The 19,741-nt window shown below is 43.2% G+C and overlaps 1 protein-coding gene across 1 annotated transcript in view; it reads right to left on the bottom strand.

Moving 5' to 3' along the window:
• The window catches only part of pomgnt1 (protein O-linked mannose N-acetylglucosaminyltransferase 1 (beta 1,2-)), an 81,858-nt gene that overhangs the window by 10,892 nt on the left and 51,225 nt on the right, over positions 1–19,741 (bottom strand). Inside the window, exons 15-19 of the mRNA XM_063064384.1 lie at positions 15,771–15,899; positions 11,808–11,933; positions 11,484–11,548; positions 7,192–7,236; positions 6,690–6,825 (exon numbers count right to left, since the gene is read on the bottom strand). Of these exons, the coding sequence (XP_062920454.1) occupies positions 6,690–6,825; positions 7,192–7,236; positions 11,484–11,548; positions 11,808–11,933; positions 15,771–15,899 (501 nt within the window). The remainder of the gene's footprint in view (positions 1–6,689; positions 6,826–7,191; positions 7,237–11,483; positions 11,549–11,807; positions 11,934–15,770; positions 15,900–19,741) is intronic.

The raw sequence follows: 19,741 nt of genomic DNA, 5'->3' as shown, positions 1-19,741 counted from the left end.
AGCTGGAAGGGCAGTGGAAGCAAATTTAAGCTCTGGTGCAAGGACATAAGAAAAAAATCCATCAGGGTTAGGAGACTTGTCCTCAAGCCTGTCTCACCATTAGTGTAACCACGACTCATTTGTTCCCAGCCTCCTCACCTCTTCTGTGCCAGTTCCCCATAAACTTTAATTCCCAGAGTTTTCTTTACTTCTTTAACTAGCTTCCACAACACTCCAGGGTAAACAGTTCCAGAGATTCATCAAACTCTCAAGTTATTCCTTTGCACCCCAACTTCAAATGACTATTCTCTAAACTTCTAACTATTTTCCCTCATTCAAGTTCATACCATCAGTGAAAAGATATTAGCATGTACCCTGCTGTGCCCCTCAGGATCTTGTGTTTCAATAAAATCAGCTCTCCTTTTTCTAAACTCGAAAGAATTTAGACTTAATTTTTTTGGCCACTCTTAACAGGACACCTTTTCTTTCCAGGAAATAGTCCAGTGAATCAGTTTCATACTGTCTCCATTGCTAATATAAGAGCTGGATGGGATTGATTTCAAGGAGTTAGCACAAATAATTGGCTTCTAATTTAAACTCCAAGAGTCTTCTTCCAGGTGTGTAAAAAAAGTACAATTTCTAGAACACCAGAAGAAAACTAAGTGCAACAGGGCTGTTCCAGAAATTGTTTATTTTTACACAATGCCATAAAATAACAGATGACTTTTTCCAATTGGGACATATCGATAGCATTCAATGGCAGAATAAAACATCACAAAAAGACAACCATCTTTTTAATTGATCCATTATAACCTAAAGGGATTTTCCAATTTAAAACCATGAGAGAAGACATGGGAGCAGAATCAGAGACCATTCGGCCCAATGAGTCTGCTTTGCTATTCTATCCTGACTGCCTTCTCCCTGTAATCTTTGACACCCTAGGTAATCAAGAACCTATCAACCTCCACTATAAATATACCTAATGACTTGGCCCCCACAGTCATCTATGGCTATGAATACTACAGATACATCTTCCTCTGGTTAAAGAAGTTAGTCCTCATCTCTTTTCTAAATGGACATCCCTCTATTCTGAGGCTGTGCCCTCTGGTCCGAGACTCCACTACTACAGGAAACAGTTTCTAGTCCTTCCAGTATTTGATGAGTTTCAATGAAATCCTCTCTCATTCTTCTAAGCTCCAGTGAGTACAGGTCCAGAGCTATCAAACACTCCTCATACTTTAACCCTTTCATTCCTGAAATTATTTCCATGAACCTCCTCTGGACTTTCTCAATAGGTTTCAATAGGTGCATTTAATGTCAGAGAAATGTATACAATATACATCCTGAACTACTTTTGCTTCGCAGACATCCACAGAAACAGTGAAGTGCCCCACAGAATAAATGGCAAGTTAAAATGTTAGAACCCCAAAGACCACCCCCCAGGTTCCCCCCTCCCACACAAAAGCAGCAGCAAGGCAACAAACCCCTCCCACCCCCACAAAAATACCAGCACATTTTTTCTTAAATAAGGGGACCAAAACTGCTCACAACACTTCAAGTACAGTCTGACCCATGCCTTATAAAGCCTCAGCATTACATCCTTGCTTTTATATTCTAGACCTCTTGAAATTAATGCTAACATTGCATTTTTCTTCCTTACCACTGTCTCAACCTGCATGTTAGGGAATCCTGCATGAGGATTTCCAAGTCCTTTTGCACTTCCGATTTTTGAATTTTCTCCCTGCTTAGGAAATAGTCAATGCCTTACTCCTTCTACCAAGGTGCATAACTAAACACTTCCCTACACTATATTCCCTCTGCCACTAAGTCCTTCTGTCTAGAATAGTGTAGAATATTCCATTTAATTCCTTAGGCAGACTTCCTGCTTCCTCAACACTATCTGCACCTCTATCTATCTTCATATCATCCGTAAATTTCATCTTTTCTCTCCTTATGGTTTTAGTTGTCTTCCGTTAGTTTTTAAAAGTTTCCCAATCCTCTAACTTCCCACTAATTTTTGCTATATTATATACCCTCTCTTTTGCTTTTATGCCATGTTTGACCCCCTCATCAATGACAGTTGTTCAGCCTCCCTTTAGAATACTATTTCTTTGGATGTAACTATCCATGCCTCCCAAATAGCTCCTAGAAACTCCAGCCACTGCTGTTCTGGTGTCAATCCCGCTAGAGACCCCTTCCAATCAACTTTGGCCAGCTCCTCTCTCATTCCCTTTTCTCCACTGTAACACTGATACATCTCACTTTATCTTCTCCCTCTCAAACTGCAGGGTGAATTCTATCATATTATGACCACTGCTTCCCAAGGGTTCCTTTATCTTAACTTCCTAATCAAATCTGGTTAATTGCACAACACCCAAACTAGAATTGTTTTTTCCCTAATAGACTCAACCACAAGCTCCTCTAATAAGCCATCTCGTAGGCATTCTACACATTCCCTTTCTTGGGATCCAGCACCAACCTGATTTTCCCAATCTGCATATTGAAATACTCATGACTACCGTAACATTCTTTTTTTCCACCTGCTTTTTCTATCTCACACTGTAAGTTAATCCCCACATCCTAGCTACTGTTCAGAGGGCTGTATTTGACTCCCATCAGGGTCTTTCTACCCTTGTAGTTCCTTAACTCTACCCAAAAGGATTCTACATCTTTAGGTCCTATGTCACCCTTTCTAAAGATTTGATTTCATTTTGTACCAACAGAGCAGCACCACTCCCTCTCCCTACCTGCTTATTTTTTCAATACAACACATATCCTTGGATGTTAAGCTCTCAACTATGATATTCTTTCAGTTGCGACTTAGTGATATCCACAATGTCACACCTGCCAATCATTGACTGTGCTACAAGAACATCTACCTTCTTCCACACACTGTGTGCATTCAAATATAACATCTTCAGTTCTGTTTTTAATCAGTTTTTGATTTTGCGCCTCCCCATACTTCAACTCACCCCACTGACTGCAATTTTGCTATATGATCTGCCTGTCCTTCTTCACAGTCTCACTGCACACTGCATCTACTTGTGTACCGCCTGCCCCATCTTCAGCCCTATCACTCCAGTTCCTATCCCACTGCCAAACTAGTTTAAACCCTTCCAAACAGCTCTATTGGTGCTGGTGCCTCTCAAGTTCAGGTGTAACCCAAACACAAGGAAATCTGCAGATGCTGGAAATTCAAGCAACACACATTAAAGTTGCTGGTGAATGCAGCAGGCCAGGCAGCATCTCTAGGAAGAGGTACAGTCGGGCCCAAACCCTTCGACAAGACTAACTGAAAGAAGAGCTAGTAAGAGATTTGAAAGTGGTAGGGGGAGGGGGAGATCCAAAATGATAGGAGAAGACAGGAGGGGGAGGGGGAGATCCAAAATGATAGGAGAAGACAGGAGGGGGAGGGGGAGATCCAAAATGATAGGAGAAGACAGGAAGGGGAGGGATGGAGCTAAGAGCTGGACAGTTGATTGGCAAAAGGGATATGAGAGGATCATGGGACAGGAGGCCTAGGGAGAAAGAAAAGGGGGAGGGGGGGAAAACCCAGAGGATGGGCAAGGGGTATAGTGAGAGGGACAGAGGGAGAAACAGGAGAGAGAGAAAAAGAAAAAGAATGTGTGTATATAAATAAGTAACGGATGGGGTACGAGGGGGAGGTGGGGCATTAGCGGAAGTCTGAGAAGTCAATGTTCAAACCGTCAGGTTGGAGGCTACCCAGACAGAATATAAGGTGTTGTTCCTCCAACCTGAGTGCGGCTTCATCTTTACAGTAGAGGAGGCCGTGGATTGACATATCAGAATGGGAATGGGATGTGGAAATAAAATGTGTGGCCACTGAGAGATCCTGCTTTCTCTGGCAGACAGAGCGTAGGTGTTCAGCAAAGCGGTCTCCCAGTCTGCGTTGGGTCTCGCCAATATATAGGCCATATCGGGAGCACCGGACGCAGTATATCACCCCAGCCGACTCACAGGTGAAGTTTCGCCTCACCTGGAAGGACTGTCTGGGGCCCTGAATGGTGGTAAGGGAGGAAGTGTAAGGGCATGTGTAGCACTTGTTCCGCTTACAAGGATAAGTGCCAGAAGGGAGATCGGTGGGGAGGGATGGGGGGGACGAATGGACAAGGGAGTCGCGTAGGGAGCGATCCCTGCGGAAAGCGGGGGGGGGGGGAGGGAAAGATGTGCTTAGTGGTGGGATCCCATTGGAGGTGGCGGAGGTTACAGAGAATAATATGTTGGACCCAGAGGCTGGTGGGGTGGTAGGTGAGGACAAGGAAAACCCTATTCCTAGTGGGGTGGCGGGAGGATGGAGTGAGAGTAGATGTGCGTGAAATGGGGGAGATGCGTTTGAGAGCAGAGTTGATGGTGGAGGAAGGGAAGCCCCTTTCTTTAAAAAAGGAGGACTTTTGTACAGGTCATACCTTCCCAGAAGAGATCTGAAACCCTGTTCCCAGCACCAATTCCTCAGCCACACATTCATCTGACAGATCATTCTATTCTTTCCCTCACTGGCACAAGACACCGGCAGCAATCAAGATTACTACCCCTGAGGCCCTGCTTTTCAGCTTTCTACCTAACTCCCTATATTCTCTCTTTAAGACCCCATTCCTTTTCCTACCCATGTTGTTGGTAACCAATATGTAGCACAACATCCATCTGTTCACCTTTAGAATGGTGTGGACCTAATCAGAGTCATCCCTGGCACTTGGGAGGCAGCATACCATCAGGGTGTCCTCTAACTACGGAATCCCCTACCAATACTGCACATCTCTTCTCCCTCCTCCCCTTCTGAGCCACAAAGCCAGACTCAATGCCAGTCACTGCATCTTCCCCTGGTAGGTCATCCCCCCTCCTCCTAGCAGTATCCAAAGCGGTATAATTATTATTGAGGAGAATGGTGACTCTACATTAGCTGCTTATTCCCTTTCCCTCTTCTGACAGTCACCCAGCTACCTGCCCCCAACAACTTAGGGGTGACTACCTCCCTGTAGCTCCTATATATCACCATCTCATTCTCCCGTATGAGGCAAAGGTCATCCCGATGGAGCTCCTGTTCCTTAACATGGTCTCTAAGGAGCTGCAGCTCGAAGCACTTTGTGCAGATGTAGTTATCAGGGAGACTGGTGATCTCCCAGAGTTCCCTCATCTCTCAAAGAACATGCCATTATGCCTGGATCATGGCCAACACAAGAGGGCACAGTTTTAAGGTGCTTGGAAGTAGGCACAGAAGAGATATCAGGGATAATTTGTTGTTTTTTTAACGCAGAGAGCGGTGAGTGTGTAGAATGGGCTGCCAGCAACGGTGGTGGGGGCGGATACGATAGGCTCTTTTAAGTGACTCCTGGATTTCTAACGCAAACAAGAGGAATTCTGCAGATGCTGGAAATTCAAGCAACACACATCAAAGTTGCTGGTGAACGCAGCAGGCCAGGCAGTATCTCTAGGAAGAGGTACAGTCAACGTTTCGGGCCGAGACTTCAATTGGCACAGCAACTAAACAAGGAATTATTGCCAACTCTCTCGGTGATCTCCCGCTCCACAGACGAGTCCGAACAGGCCCTGTTCATCTTTTAAAACTGGCACAAAAACTCCAGAAGGAATTGTCACCAACTCTCTCTTAAACTTCAATTTAAATCAGAAGATTACTTCACAGGCAACTAACTGGGCCATCTAGTCTGAAAATACTACTTAGTGTAACCACATATCCCAATTTTCTTCCCCCAACCTTGCAGGTTATAACCCAGTGACTGCTTGTCCACTAATTAAATGCAGTAAAAGCTTCTGTCCTCACTGAACCTGGATAGAAGAACGTGTTCAATTCTTTTATAATCCTGTTACCTTACCATTAAGGTGATACAATTTCTCTGGGAAGGAAAGGGAAAATATAAAGAATCTTTCTATGCCACTATTTTATGCACCTTGATTAAATCCTGCCGCAGCTTTCTCTGTTTTAAAGAAACCAAGCATAACCTAGTTAATCATTTCCCATAACCATTTCTCTCAGCCATGGTAACCTGTACATATCCTCTTCATCATCTCTAGTGCTTCACAATTCCTGAAATGCAATGACCAGAGCTACGCAGAATTCTAAACTGTACGTTTAATGTTTCACACAACTCTAGCATGATTTCCTTCCTTTTACATTCCATTTCTCCACTGATAAACTACCTTTGTAATTACCTTACTGACCTGCAAGCTATCTTGAGGAATCTGTAAAATATCATTTGGTCTTCTGCACTTCATCTTTCCCCTATTTCCATTTATTCCTTTGCCTTGTTTTCACCCTTCCCCTTCCCCTGCCACCTCCCAAACAAATCCCATAGACTCCAATTGCCACTTTTCTTCACCCTAAGCAAATCACTTATATTTTCCTAAATTCTACAGCTTTACAACAGTAACAAGTCAGTTCTGGTATCATCTGCAAACTACTTAAATCATTCCCCCAAAACTCTTGACTTACATTCCAATCAAGATAAATCCCTTTACAATGATCAGGTCTCTCTTAGCTTTACCATTCCTTAAACAGGAGGAAAACCCCGCATTTCGTCTGCTGAACCACAAATCAGTATGGGATTTTCCCAAACATAATGCAGATACACCATGCTTACACAGTCAAGTACCTTCTAATGTCAGACTAGTATTTCTTGCGCCTCTCTATGAGTCACTCTTTGAGGCTCAAATCGGAAGAAGAAAATCCCTCTTACCTTTGCTAACTGTGTCCATGTAATAAAATCATCTTCCTGTTCCATTCGAATATACATTATGTAGATTTTTCCTTCGGTGTCTGGAATGAAACTATCTTCACAGGGGTTTTTGGTATGGTCTAGAACCTTGGCCTCCCTGTAGGAATAACCACCAATTATTAGAAATCCAAGAGGCCTACAGAAGCTGAGCTACACTGTATACACTGCAAAGAACAGGTTCATTTTAGTTCATCAACAATTACCGAACTGTTTGATTACCACTAAGGATAATTTCTTAACCAAGATGTAGTTAAACACGATCGCTGCTTATTAAAGATAATGGTATGACAAGTGAGTAAACATTTTCCAATCACAGAAATTCTTGAAATGAAAAGCTAAACAATGCTGTAGCTTCTTTTATAACCTGTCCTCTTATTCTATATAAATATTCAACAGGAAACAGGATCAGAAAGAAAACGAGTGAGAAGGAGAGCAGTTTTATTTAAACAAAGCACTACTTTACCTTACCAGCTTGTGAATTTCATTCTCATACGCATCCTTTTTCAAACTGGAAAAGAGGTCAAGTTTGAGCCCATGAGCACGCAAAGATATTTTATCAACAATGTTTTAAAATGGCTTTAAGAATCATTAGTATAAAGTGTAAAAACAAATAGATTTTGATCTAAATACAAGAATGGGGCACAAGTAAATTTCAGGTTCAAAAAAATGCCTAAAAGTCAGATACCAACATTAGGTAAATGAAGCACATAAGTCTATTGTGTGCGAAAGGTTTAAAAAGGCAAGGAATCTTCAAAGGTTTTTGATTCGGAGCAAGAAGGCTGTGAGTGAACGGCTGATTTTTCGGAGTGAAGTGAGTTTTTTTACTGCTCGGGGTAAAAGAGAAGCGAGACTGCGAAGGCACATGACGTCAGCTAGTAGTGCGCGAAAGGTTTAAAAAGACAGCCGTATCCTGCAGGCAGCCGAGTGAGAGGCGGCAGTGTGGTAGGGCTTTGGCTCAACGGGCTTAGGCAGTAACGGGACAGGTTTAAATGTGTTAATTGCAGAAAGGAGGTAATATGAGTGTGAGGCCTGTTTTCTGTGCTCAGTGTCAGATGTGGGGGGGTCGTGGAGTCTCCCAGCCTCCCGGACGGCCATATCTGCACCAGGCATGTCGAGCTGCAACTCCTGAGGGACCAAGTTAGGGAACCTGAGATGCAGCTTGATGACCTTCGCCTGGTCAGGGAGAGCAAGGAGGTGATAGAAAGGAGTTATAGTTAGGTGGTCATACCAGGGCCACAGGAGACAGACAGATGGGTCACAGTCAGGAGGGGGAAGAGGAAGAGTCAGGTACGAGAGAGTACCCCTATGGCTGTACCCCTTGACAATAAGTACTCCTGTTTGAGTACCGTTGGGGGGGAACAGCCTACCTGGGAGAAGCGGCAATGGACGTCACTCTGGCACGAAGTCTGGCCCTGTAGCTCAGAAGGGTAGTGAAAGGAGGAGGAAGGCAGTAGTGATAGGGGACTCTATAGTTAGGGGGTCAGACAGGCGATTCTGTGGATACAAGAAAGAAACTCAGAGAGAAGTTTGCCTCCCAGGTGCCAAGGTCCGGGATGTTTCAGACTGTGTCCAAGATATCCTGCGGTGGGAGGGAGAACAGCCAGAGGTCATGATACATATTGGTACCAATGACATAGGGGGGAAAAGGGAAGAGGTCTTGAAAAAAAGACTACAGGGAGTTAGGAAGGAAGCTGAGAAGCAGGTTTGCTAAGGCTACTGGGGAGAGTTTAAACTAGAATTATTGGGGGCTGGGAACTGAACTGAAGAGACTGGGAAAGAGGAGGTTGGCTCACAGATAGAGAAAGCTTGTAGACAATGCAAGGGGGAGGATAGGCAGGTGATAGAGAAGGGATGCGCTCAGACCGAAAGTTTGAGATGTTTCTATTTTAACGCCAAGGAGTGTTGTGAACAAAGCAGATGAGCTTAGAGCGTGGATCAGTACTTGGAGATATGATGTGGTGGTCATTACAGAGACTTGGATGGCTCAGGGACAGGAATGGTTACTTCCAGTGCTGGGTTTTAGATGTTTCAGAAAGGACAGGGAGGGAGGCAAAAGAGGTGGGGGCGTGGCACTGTTGATCAGAGATAGTGTCACGGCTGCAGAAAAGGTGGACGCCATTGAGGGATTGTCTATGGAGTCTCTGTGGGTGGAGGTTAGGAACAGGAAGGAGTCAATGACTTTACTGGGTGATTTTTATAGGCCGCCCAATAGTAACAGGGATATTGAGGAGCAGATAGGGAAACAGATCCTGGAAAAGGTGTAATAATAACAGAGTTGTCATGATGGGAGATTTTAATTTCCCAAATATCATTTGCCATCTCCCTAGAGTGAGAGGTTTAAATGGGGTGGACTTTATTAGGTGTGTTCAGGAAGGTTTCTTGACACAATATGTAGATAAGCCTACAAGAAGAGAGGCTATATTTGATTTGGTATTGGGAAATGACCCTGGTCAGGTGTCAGATCTCTCAGTGGGAGAGCATTTGGAGATAATTCTGTCTCCTTTACAATAGCATTGGAGAGAGATAGGAACAGACAAGTTAGAAGAGGATTTAATTGAAGTAAGGGGAATTATGAGGCTATCAGGCAGGAAATTAGAGGCTTAGATTGGAAACAGATGTTCTCAGGGAAAAGTATGGAAGAAATGTGGCAAATATTCAGGGGATATTTGTGTGGAGTTCTGCATAGGTACGTTCCAATGAGACAGGGGCGTTATGGTAGGGTACAGGAACTGTGGTGTACAAAGGCTGTAATAAACCTAGTCAAGAAGAAAAGCTTACAAAAGGTTCAGAGAGCTAGGTAATGTTAGAGATTACAAGGCTAGCAGGAAGGAGCTTAAGAAGGAAATTAGGAGAGCCAGAAGGGGCCATGAGAAGGCCTTGGCGGGCAGGATTAAGGAAAACCCCAAGACATTCTACAAGTATGTGAAGGGCAAGAGGATAAAATGTGGAAGAATAGGACCTATCAAGTGTGACAGTGAGAAAGTGTGTATGGAACCAGAGGAAATAGCACAATGAATACTTTACTTCAGTATTCACTATGGAAAAGGATCTTGGTGATTGTAGTGATGACTTGCAGCAGACTGAAAAGCTTGAGCATGTAGATACTAAGAAAGAGGATGTGCTGGAGCTTTTGGAAAGCATCAAATTGAGTAAGTCGCCGGGACCAGATGAGACGTACCCCAGGATACTGTGGGAGGCGAGGTAAGAGGTTGCTGAGCCTCTGGCGATGATCCTTGCATCATCAATGGGGATGGGAGAGGTTCCAGAGGATTGGAGGGTTGCGAATGTTGTTCCTTTATTTCAGAAAAGGGGTAGATATAGCCCAGGGAATTATAGACCAGTGAGTCTTACCTCAGTGGCTGGTAAACTGATGGAGAAGATCCTGAGAGGCAGAATTTACGAACATTTGGAGAGGTATAATATGATTATGAGTAGTCAGCATGGCCTTGTCAAGGGCAGGTCGTGCCTTACGAGCATGACTGAATTTTTTGAGGATGTGAATAAACACATTGATGAAGGAAGAGCAGTAGATATAGTGTATATGGATTTCAGCAAGGCATTTGATAAGGTACCCCATGCAAGGCTTATTGAGAAAGTAAGGAGGCATGGGATCCAAGGGGACATTGCTTTGTGGATCCAGAACTGGCTTGCCCACAGAAGGCAAAGGGCGGTTGCAGGCAGGTCATATTCTGCATGGAGGTCAGTCACCAGTGAGGTGCCTCAGGGACCTGTTCTGGGACCCTTACTCTTCGTGATTTTTGTAAATGACCTGGATGAGGAAGTGGAGGGATGGGTTAGTAAGTTTGCTGATGACACAAAGGTTGGAGGTGTTGTGGATAGTGTGGAAGGCTGTCAGAAGTTACAGCGGGACATTGATAGGATGCAAAATTAGGCTGAGAAGTGGCAGATGGAGTTCAACCCAGATAAGTGTGAAGTGGTTCATTTTGGTAGGTCAAATATGATGGCAGAATATAGTATTAATGGTAAGACTCTTGGAAGTGTGGAGGATCAGAGGGCCCTTGGGATCCGAGTCCATAGGACGCTCAAAACAGCTGCGCAGGTTGACTCTATGGTTAAGGCGGCGTACAGTGTATTGGCCTTCATCAATTGTGGAATTGAATTTAGGAGCCGAGAGGTAATGTTGCAGCTATATAGGACCCTGGTCAGACCCCACTTGGAGTACTGTGCTCAGTTCTGGTCGCCTCACTACAGGAAGGATGTGGAAGCCATAGAAAGGGTGCAGAGGAGAATTACAAGGATGTTGTCTGGATTGGGGAGCATGCCTTATAAGAATAGGTTGAGTGAACTCGGATTTTTCTCCTTGGAGCGACGGAGGATGAGAGGTGACCTGATAGAGGTGTATAAGATGATGAGAGGCATTGATCGTGTGGATAGTCATAGGCTTTTTCCCAGGGCTGAAAAGGTTGCCACAAGAGGACACAGGTTTATGGTGATGGGGAGTAGGTACAGAGGAGATGTCAAGGCTAAGTTTTTTCACTCAGAAGGTGGTGAGTGCGTGGAATGGGCTGCCAGCAACGGTGGTAGAGGTGGATACAATAGGGTCTTTTAAGAGACAATTAGATAGGTACATGGAGCTTAGAAAAATAGAGGGCTAAAGGTAAGCCTAGTAATTTCTAAGGTAGGGCCATGTTCGGCACAACTTTGTGGGCTGAAGGGCCTGTAGGTTTCCTATGTTTCTATTTGGGACAGAATGAGATGTCGAAAGAGCCACAGATGGATAAAAGTACAAGATACCTATCTACGTTTTTGAGCTGCACATTTGGAACAGTGTTGAGCTTGTGTTTCTTGAAATAAGCTTCCTACAAAAGGAAAAAAAGTGAATTACATAAAATGTGTTATTTCAGAACGACAAAACATTACAACTCAAATTAAAGCAGATTAAAATTAAGCCCTAATCACTAATTATTCAGCTATTGACAGTACTGCTGACTATACAAAAGCCAACCAGAAAGGTCACAGCACACATCAGCTGTTTATCACTGAAACTAAATTGGTTTGATCAACCCTAAATCATCCCATCAGAGCAGCTTTATATTAATACAACCACCTAATACTTACATGAAAATACCCATTCATATTGAGTCCAACGATGCCAAAATGGTACGATCTGGATACATCTGGGATAATACACTCCCGACCTTTCCTTTGCTCAGGCATTCTCACCCACATGTCCCAGTCCCAGAGCTGTGAAGAAGTCAGAAGTTAAAACCCAAATAATCTTCTTTAAAGTAAATATGAGGGTATATAGCTGCATTTTTATTTACTTCTCTTGTCCAAAACAATACACTCAGCCTGCATGATGCTCCTGATCCTGGTTCAATGCCAAGTTTGTATACTATGCACATTAAGGGTGTATTCACCATGACCATGATAAACTCTTAAATTTGCTTTGGTAAATAGAAAATAAATTCTTATCTCATAGAATTACTGTGCAATGCATGATAGTATGAAGACATTTTTTAAAATATTTCTTCAAATGGAGTGTTTAAATATGTAAAAAAAAGCGTTTAACTCAAAGCAATTGTGCTGACATCTCTTATCAAAACAAAGTGTTGATAAAACCACTTGGAAGTAAATGAGTTGCTGTCCATCGATTTTTTTAAACTTCCCAGATAACATCAGTGGCACTTACTGTGTTAATAATTTGCAGTGTCTTTGATTTGGGCAACAATTGTCGGTATATTCATCCACACTTGGCAAGATGTCAATGTCACAAACATTCTGGTTCAAGCAGGTATACACGGCAATTCCCCATAGCACAGACTTGACAAGTTAGCCCCTGTTCTTGACATTTATCTGATGTATGATTACTGTATGTTATTAGAATTTCATAAATATTCATGTTTCTATTAAAAATTTGCCATCTATGAGAATGAACATGGATCTCACTCATTTTAAAAACTAAGACTTTGTTTCGCAGAAGCAGATTTGCGGATTCGGTCAATGGAATAGAAGATACTGATTGTGAGTAAGTACGATAACTATTTATTTACAAACCAACAGTGAAACACTCAACCAAACATCTAAGTCAAACAAGTACTTATAACAAAACTGCAACACTAAACAGTCAATAACATTTCTAACTCAAACAGGAACTTTGTTAAGCCCCTCAAGTTTCACAACTATAACACTATAACTAACTGTCTGTCTCTGTTCTGGGGCCCTTATATCTGCAGCACTTTCCCAGTGGCTCATCAGCCCTGGTCGCGACCCAGTCTGAAGGGAGCCAGACCCTAGCCAAGAGTCAGAATGTCTGGCACGCACTATTCTTATACTGCTGGGGTGCCCGAAACCAGAAGTTGGTGCTATAGTGTGAAAGCCAGTTAATGGGAGAGAGCTCCCACATCTTTCAAATGGGCCAATCAGCGACCGGCACCGTGGAAGCAGCCTTCCATCAGTAGGCAAGTTTATCCTTTACATTACATTTCACCCCTCAAAAGATACAACACCATGACTAGTCAGCCCACAGGCCACTATAACCCCCACAAGCACCCCACTAAACTACATAGAAAGCACAAAACCACTGGCAAAGAGCCCTGGTCCCTTTCTCTTCTGTGTTTCACTCTGCCAAAGGCTTTAAATCCTACTCAAGGTGGGAAGGGTATCTGACCTTGACCGACACTGCCACCCAATCCCATAAGGATTTATTTACACTTACAGGGAGCGAGCAGCATTCTGTGGGTGTTGTTGATCACATGTTGGAACAACAGACCCCCTAAGGCGCCCTTCTTTCTATTAGATAGACTCACTCCAGTACCCCTATCATCCATATCCTCAACAAACACGTAGCCAGAGGCCTTCCCAGCTTCTGCTTGTACCTATCCGCCAACCCCTCTAGTTCCTTAGGGGAGAACCCCCTGATCTCTGTCGCCTTGGAAGGGCCTACTGTAGTATTCCTCTGACATTTCCCAGGGACCCTGTGCTGGGTATGGGATCATGTGGTCATAGATCTGAGCTGTAGAGAGAGAATCATACAACCTCTGCTCTGTTTGAGAAGTTGCAGAACCTGGGCCTCTGTACCTCTCTCTGCAATTAGATCCTCGATTTCCTAACTGGAAGACAACAATCTGTGCAGATTGGTGATAACATATCCTCCACGCTGACGATCAACATTGGCGCACCTCAGGGGAGTGTGCTTAGCCCACTGCTCTACCCTCTGTATACACACAACTGTGTGGCTAGGCACAGCTCAAATACCATCTATAACTTTGCTGACGATACAACTATTGTTGGTAGAATCTCAGGTGGTGACGAGAGGGCACACAGGAGTGAGATATGCCAACTAGCGGAGTGGTGCCACAACAACAACCTGGCACTCAACGTCAGTAAGACAAAAGAGCTGATTGTGGACTTCAGGAAGGGTATGAAGAAGGAACACATACCAATCCTCACAGGGATCAGAAGTGGAGAGAGTGAGCAGCTCCTGGGTGTCAAGACCTCTGAGGATCTAACCTGGTCCCAACATATTGATGGAGTTATAAAGAAGGCAAGACAGTGGCTATACTTCATTAGGAGTTTGAAGAGACTTGGCATATCAACAAATACTCATCAAAAATCTCTATAGTTGTACCGTGGAGAGCATACTGACAGGCTGCATCACTGTCTGTTTGGAGGGGCTACTGCACAGGACCAAAAGAAGCTGCAGAAGGTTGTAAACCTAGTCAGCTCCATCTTGGGTACGAGCCTACAAAGTACCCAGGACATCTTCAGGGAGCGGTGTCTCAGAAAGGCAGCATCCATTATTAAGGACCTACAGTACCCAGAGCATGGCCTTTTCTCATTGTTACCATCAGGTAGGAGGTACAGAAGCCTGAAGGTACATACTCAGTTATTCAGGAACAGCTTCTTCCCCTCTGTCATCCAATTCCTAAATGGACATTGAATCTTTGGACACTACCTCACTTTTTTTTTAAAAATATACAGTATTTCCGTTTTTGGACTTTTTAAAATCTATTCAATATACATAATTGATTTACTTGCTTATTATTATTATTTTGTCTCTGCTAGATTATGTATTGCATTGAACTGCTGCTGCTAAGTTAACAAATTTCACGTCACATGCCGGTGATAATAAAGCTGATTCTGATTCCTCCATCCTCACCATCTAGCCAGATATCCCAATCCCCAATCAGCATGTTTGGATCATCTCCCTGCAGCAACAAGGCTCAAACCTTAATAGAATCCGTTTGCCAGTTAGCCCGTCGGGCAGCCTCCAATTGCTCCACCTTCACTAGCTGACAGGCTATCTTCGTAGCCCTCTAGCACTTTGACCTGGGTCAGTGCTGAACGAGGAGCTTCCCCCATGGTGGTACAATGCTGGTGCAGCACAACCACCTTATTCTTGAGACTTGCTGTCTCCAGCTCTCTCTGTGATCATCATATGCTGGTGCTTTACGATGGCTGCCAGCAACCTGAGAGCAACACTCCGCCTCCCCTTCCCCTCGAGGAACACCGCCTTGTTCCGTACATACATTATGTGGTGTCTGATATTCACCCCACTAAATTACTATGGTTTCTTTTAATTTTTCCTTAGCTGTACAAAGCAAATGATCTGGCCGCAGGTAAGAGAGAAAATAGTTGTCTGATAGTCTAAACTCAAGTACATTGACCACTGAAGACAAAAAATCCATTTAAAGGATCATTCTCGGAAGAGATGCCTTACTGCAAAGGCAAAAGGAATTGAAAGGAGAAAGAGAAAGTTGGACATGGTATTTCTGCATTTTTTTTCCTGGACTTCATCTCTCTCATCCCCATAACAAATTAAAATAATTTGTCTGTAAATAATTACTGTACAGTTCCACTAATGCATAAAAATCCAAAAGGAAAGATAGCATACGTATTTAAGATACTTCTTCTACAATTCCTGGCAAGAAAAAAATGTGAAAAGAGAGAGGGGAAAGTACAAAATATTGTCACACTGATACACTCAAAGTGATCATTATGGAAAAATGAAAACAGCTGTTAGAATAACACATAGGAAAAAACATTGAATCAATGGACTAGGAATTAAAACAACCTTACCTTTTCTGGTGTTGGCCACTTTGGCTCCAGCTCATCTTTATAAAGGCTCTTCTTTAGAACCCATCCAAGCCCTGGCATACTCTCCACTCGATAGAGTAAAGCAATGTCCTCTGCTGTGTGCTCATAGCCCTAAGGTTTACACACAAAGTCATTAACAAAGTATCACTCATTCTCAACCATGGAGAACAGCAAGTAATCAACAAGCAATGCTGATCTGATAACAGCATCATTCACAGATAATCTGTAGAGCAGAAAGAAAATCAACCATGCAGTAAGAACATACATGTATCAAAATGCTTTAAAACAGAAGGTAACTTTCTCCATTTACCTTTACAAACACAGTTAAATTATCACAAATTTTAATTTAATATTGTCATTTAGAACAAACACTTCAATGGAAAAGATGTGTAATAAAGAGGCAGTGATTTCCTAATACAAGTAGAGCAGCTGAACACACGAAACATAGCTAAAGTGGTAGCAACCATCATTTTGAATCAAAAACCCAAGTACACAATCTGTCCCCCCCACTTCTATGATCCTCTCCATAACAGATGCTAATCTGATCCACTATACATGACTCAAATGACATCAAAATTACTTGAAAGTTATGGAAAATAAGAACCCTCGGCCATGCTGGTCTAAGACTTGTCATTCCTCTACCCAAACTACCATGCTGAATATGAATACTGGTCCTGGTATGTGTTGTCCACAAATCCAATACAGCTAAAATAATCAGCAGTACCAGCACATCCACTACCATATTCTCTGCTTTTATTACAAATTTCCAGCATTCACTTTTCTCTTTTCAAGTATACCTAAATACCATACTATCTATCCATTTAATGACCATTGACACTTCTATCAAGTATCATTTATCAACCAATTTTACATGATCTGGCTCCACCAGAAAACTGAAAATTAGTCCAAATGTGAATCAGAACAGCTGAATTCAAGGTTGCATGTGCAGCATAATGGAAATCTGGTAAACCTAAAGTCAATGGGACTTTAGCAGGGGGAGGTTTGGAGAACATAACCCATTGAGGAGTCAGTAGTGGAAAAGATGAGCAGCTTCAAGTTTCTGGTCATTGATATCTCACAGACTCTCTCCTGTGCCCGACATATTGATGCAATCACAAAGAAGGCACACCAATGGCGATACTTCATATGAATCAGAATCAAGTTTATACCACTGGCATATCCCATGAAATTTGTTGTTTTGCGACATCAGTACAGTGCAAAACACAGTAACAAAAAAAACTATACATTATAATAAATATAAATAAAATAAGGTAGTTTTCATGGATTGATTGTCCATTCAAAAATCTGATGGAAGAGGGGAATTAACGGTTCCTGAAGTGCTGAATGAGTGTCTTCAGGCAGTCCTATACCTCCTTATTGATGAAAGCAATAAGGTGGTGGGAGTCCTTAATGATGAATGTCACCTTTTTGAGGCATTGCCTTTTGAAGGCTTCCTCAATACTAGGGAAGCTAGTGCCGATGATAGAGCTGGCTGAGTTTTCAAATTTCTGCAGCTGTTTCTGCTCCATTGCAGTGGTACCTCAATAACAGATGGAGATGCAACCAACTAGAATGCTCTCCATGGCACATCTGTAGAAATTTGCAAGTGTCTTTGGTGACATACCAAGCCTCCTCAACTTTTTAATGAAATATAGATCCTTTCATGCCGCCTTGTAATTGCATCAAGCATTCTCTGTAATTGTTGGGCCCTGGATAGATCTTCAGCAAAGATGACACCCAGGAACTTTACACTGCTCACCCTTTCCACTGCTGATCCTTCAATGATGACTGAGGTGTGTTCCTTCAACTTCCTGAAGTCCACAATCAATTCCTTGAGAGCAAAGCCTTTGTTGCAACACCACTCAACCAGCTGATCTATCTCACACCAGTATGCCTCCTGGTCACCATGTGAAATTCTGCCAACCATATTTGTGTTGTCAGCAAATGTACAGATGGTGGTTGAGCTGTGCCTAACCTCAAAGCTGTGTGTGCAGAAAGAGAACAGCAGTGGGCTAAGCACGCATCTTTGAGATGTGCCCCTGTAGACTGTCAGCGAGGAGATGTTCTTTCTAATCCGCATAGATTGTGGTTTCCTGGTGAGGAAGTCAAGGATCCAGTTGTAGAGGCAGGTACAGGGGCTCAGATTTTGGAGCTTGTTGATTAGAGCCGAGGGTATGATTGTGTTGAACACTGAGCTGTAATCAATAAACAGCAGCCAGACATAGGTATTACTTATTGTCCAGGTGATCTAATGGAGAGCCAGTGAGATTGCATCCACTTATAGGCAACCATTAGTCTCATGAGACCATGGATTTGCACACTGGAAGGTTTCCAGGTCGCAGGCCTGTATGGAAGACCAGCAATTGCCCATGCTGTAAGTCTCCCCTCTCCATGCCACCAATGTTGTCCAAGGGAAGGGCATCAGGACCCATACAACTTGGCACCGGTGTCGTCGCAGAGCAATGTGTGGTTAAGTGCCTTGCTCAAGGGCAGACACGCTGCCTCAGCCAAGGCTCGCACTAGTGACCTTCAAATCACTAGACGAACGCCTTAACCACTTGGCCATGCACTAAAACTTACATCCACTATGAACCTATTAGGGCAATAGGTAAATTGCAGGTCCAGGTCCTTGCTTAGGCAGGAGTTTAATTCGAGCCATGACCAATCTTCCAAAGCATTTCAGGTCAGTAGATGCAAGTGCCACCGGTAGATAGTCATTGAATAGCTCACCCTGCTCCTCTTGGGCACTGGCATGATCGAAGATGGTGGGAACCTTCTATCGCAGCAGTGAGAAATTGAACCATGTCCTTGAATATTCCCACCAGCTGGTTGGCACAACTAAAGACTCCAGCAAATGCATACAGAGTATACATAATGAAACGTGGAGAGTATTCTGACTGGTTAATCACCGCCAAGTAAGGAAGCTCCAATGCGCAAGACTGGAAGTGGCTGCAGTGGGTTGGACACTCATCCAGCTCGATCACAGACACAACCCTCCCCACCAATGAGGATATCTTCAAAGGCAATGTCTCAGGAAGGCAGCAACCATTATTAAGGACCCTCACCACTTGGGACATGCCGTCTTCTCATAACTACCATCAGGGAGGAGTAACTGAAGCCAGAAGACTCACCAAAGGTGATTTAGGAACAGTTTCTCCCCCCGCCATCAGACTTCTGAATGATCCATGAATCCTATCTTGTTATCCTTTTTTTTTTGCACTATTTATTTTTATTGTAACTTAGAATAACATTTTTCTTCCACTGTACTGCTGTCACAAATCAACAAATTTCACAACACATGCCAATTTTAATAAACCTGTTTCTGATTCTGAATATCTATTTGTGGCTGAAGCGATACCCAGCACAAAAGGAATAATATTCCGGATCCTGGAACAATAATTTCAAGTTCAAGTTTATTGTCAACTGACTACATACATATGAACATAAGAAACAACATTCCTCTGCACCTTGGTGCACCCACAAAACATATTACACACAACACATTAAATAAAATATTAAGTTAATGAAATATAATTCAAAGTGAATGTAGTATGCTGCACGAGTGAACAGCTCGCAGTCCTAGTGACAAGACCTCAGTTGTTGTAGGGTATTCATTAGTCTCAGAACCTGAGGGAAGTAGCTGTTACCATAAGGCCATTCAGTCCTTCAAATCTGCTCCGCCATTCCAACATGGCTGATGTTATCCCCCTCAACGTCATTCTTGCCTTCTTCCCGTAACCTTTGACACCATCACTAATCAAGAACCAATCCACTTCCACTTTAAAAATGCCCAATGACTTAGCCTCCACTGTCATCTGTGGCAATGAATTCCACAAATTCACTATCCTCTGGTAAAGAAATTCCTTATCTCTTTTCTAAATGGACATCCCTCTATACTGAGGCTGTGCTCTCTGGTCCTAGACTCCCCCCACAATAGGAAACATCCTCTCCAC

The sequence above is a fragment of the Mobula hypostoma genome, chromosome 12, assembly GCF_963921235.1.
Source record: "Mobula hypostoma chromosome 12, sMobHyp1.1, whole genome shotgun sequence".
NCBI classification, from domain to species: Eukaryota; Metazoa; Chordata; class Chondrichthyes; order Myliobatiformes; family Myliobatidae; genus Mobula; species Mobula hypostoma.
This window is presented reverse-complemented; position numbering and strand designations above follow the sequence as displayed.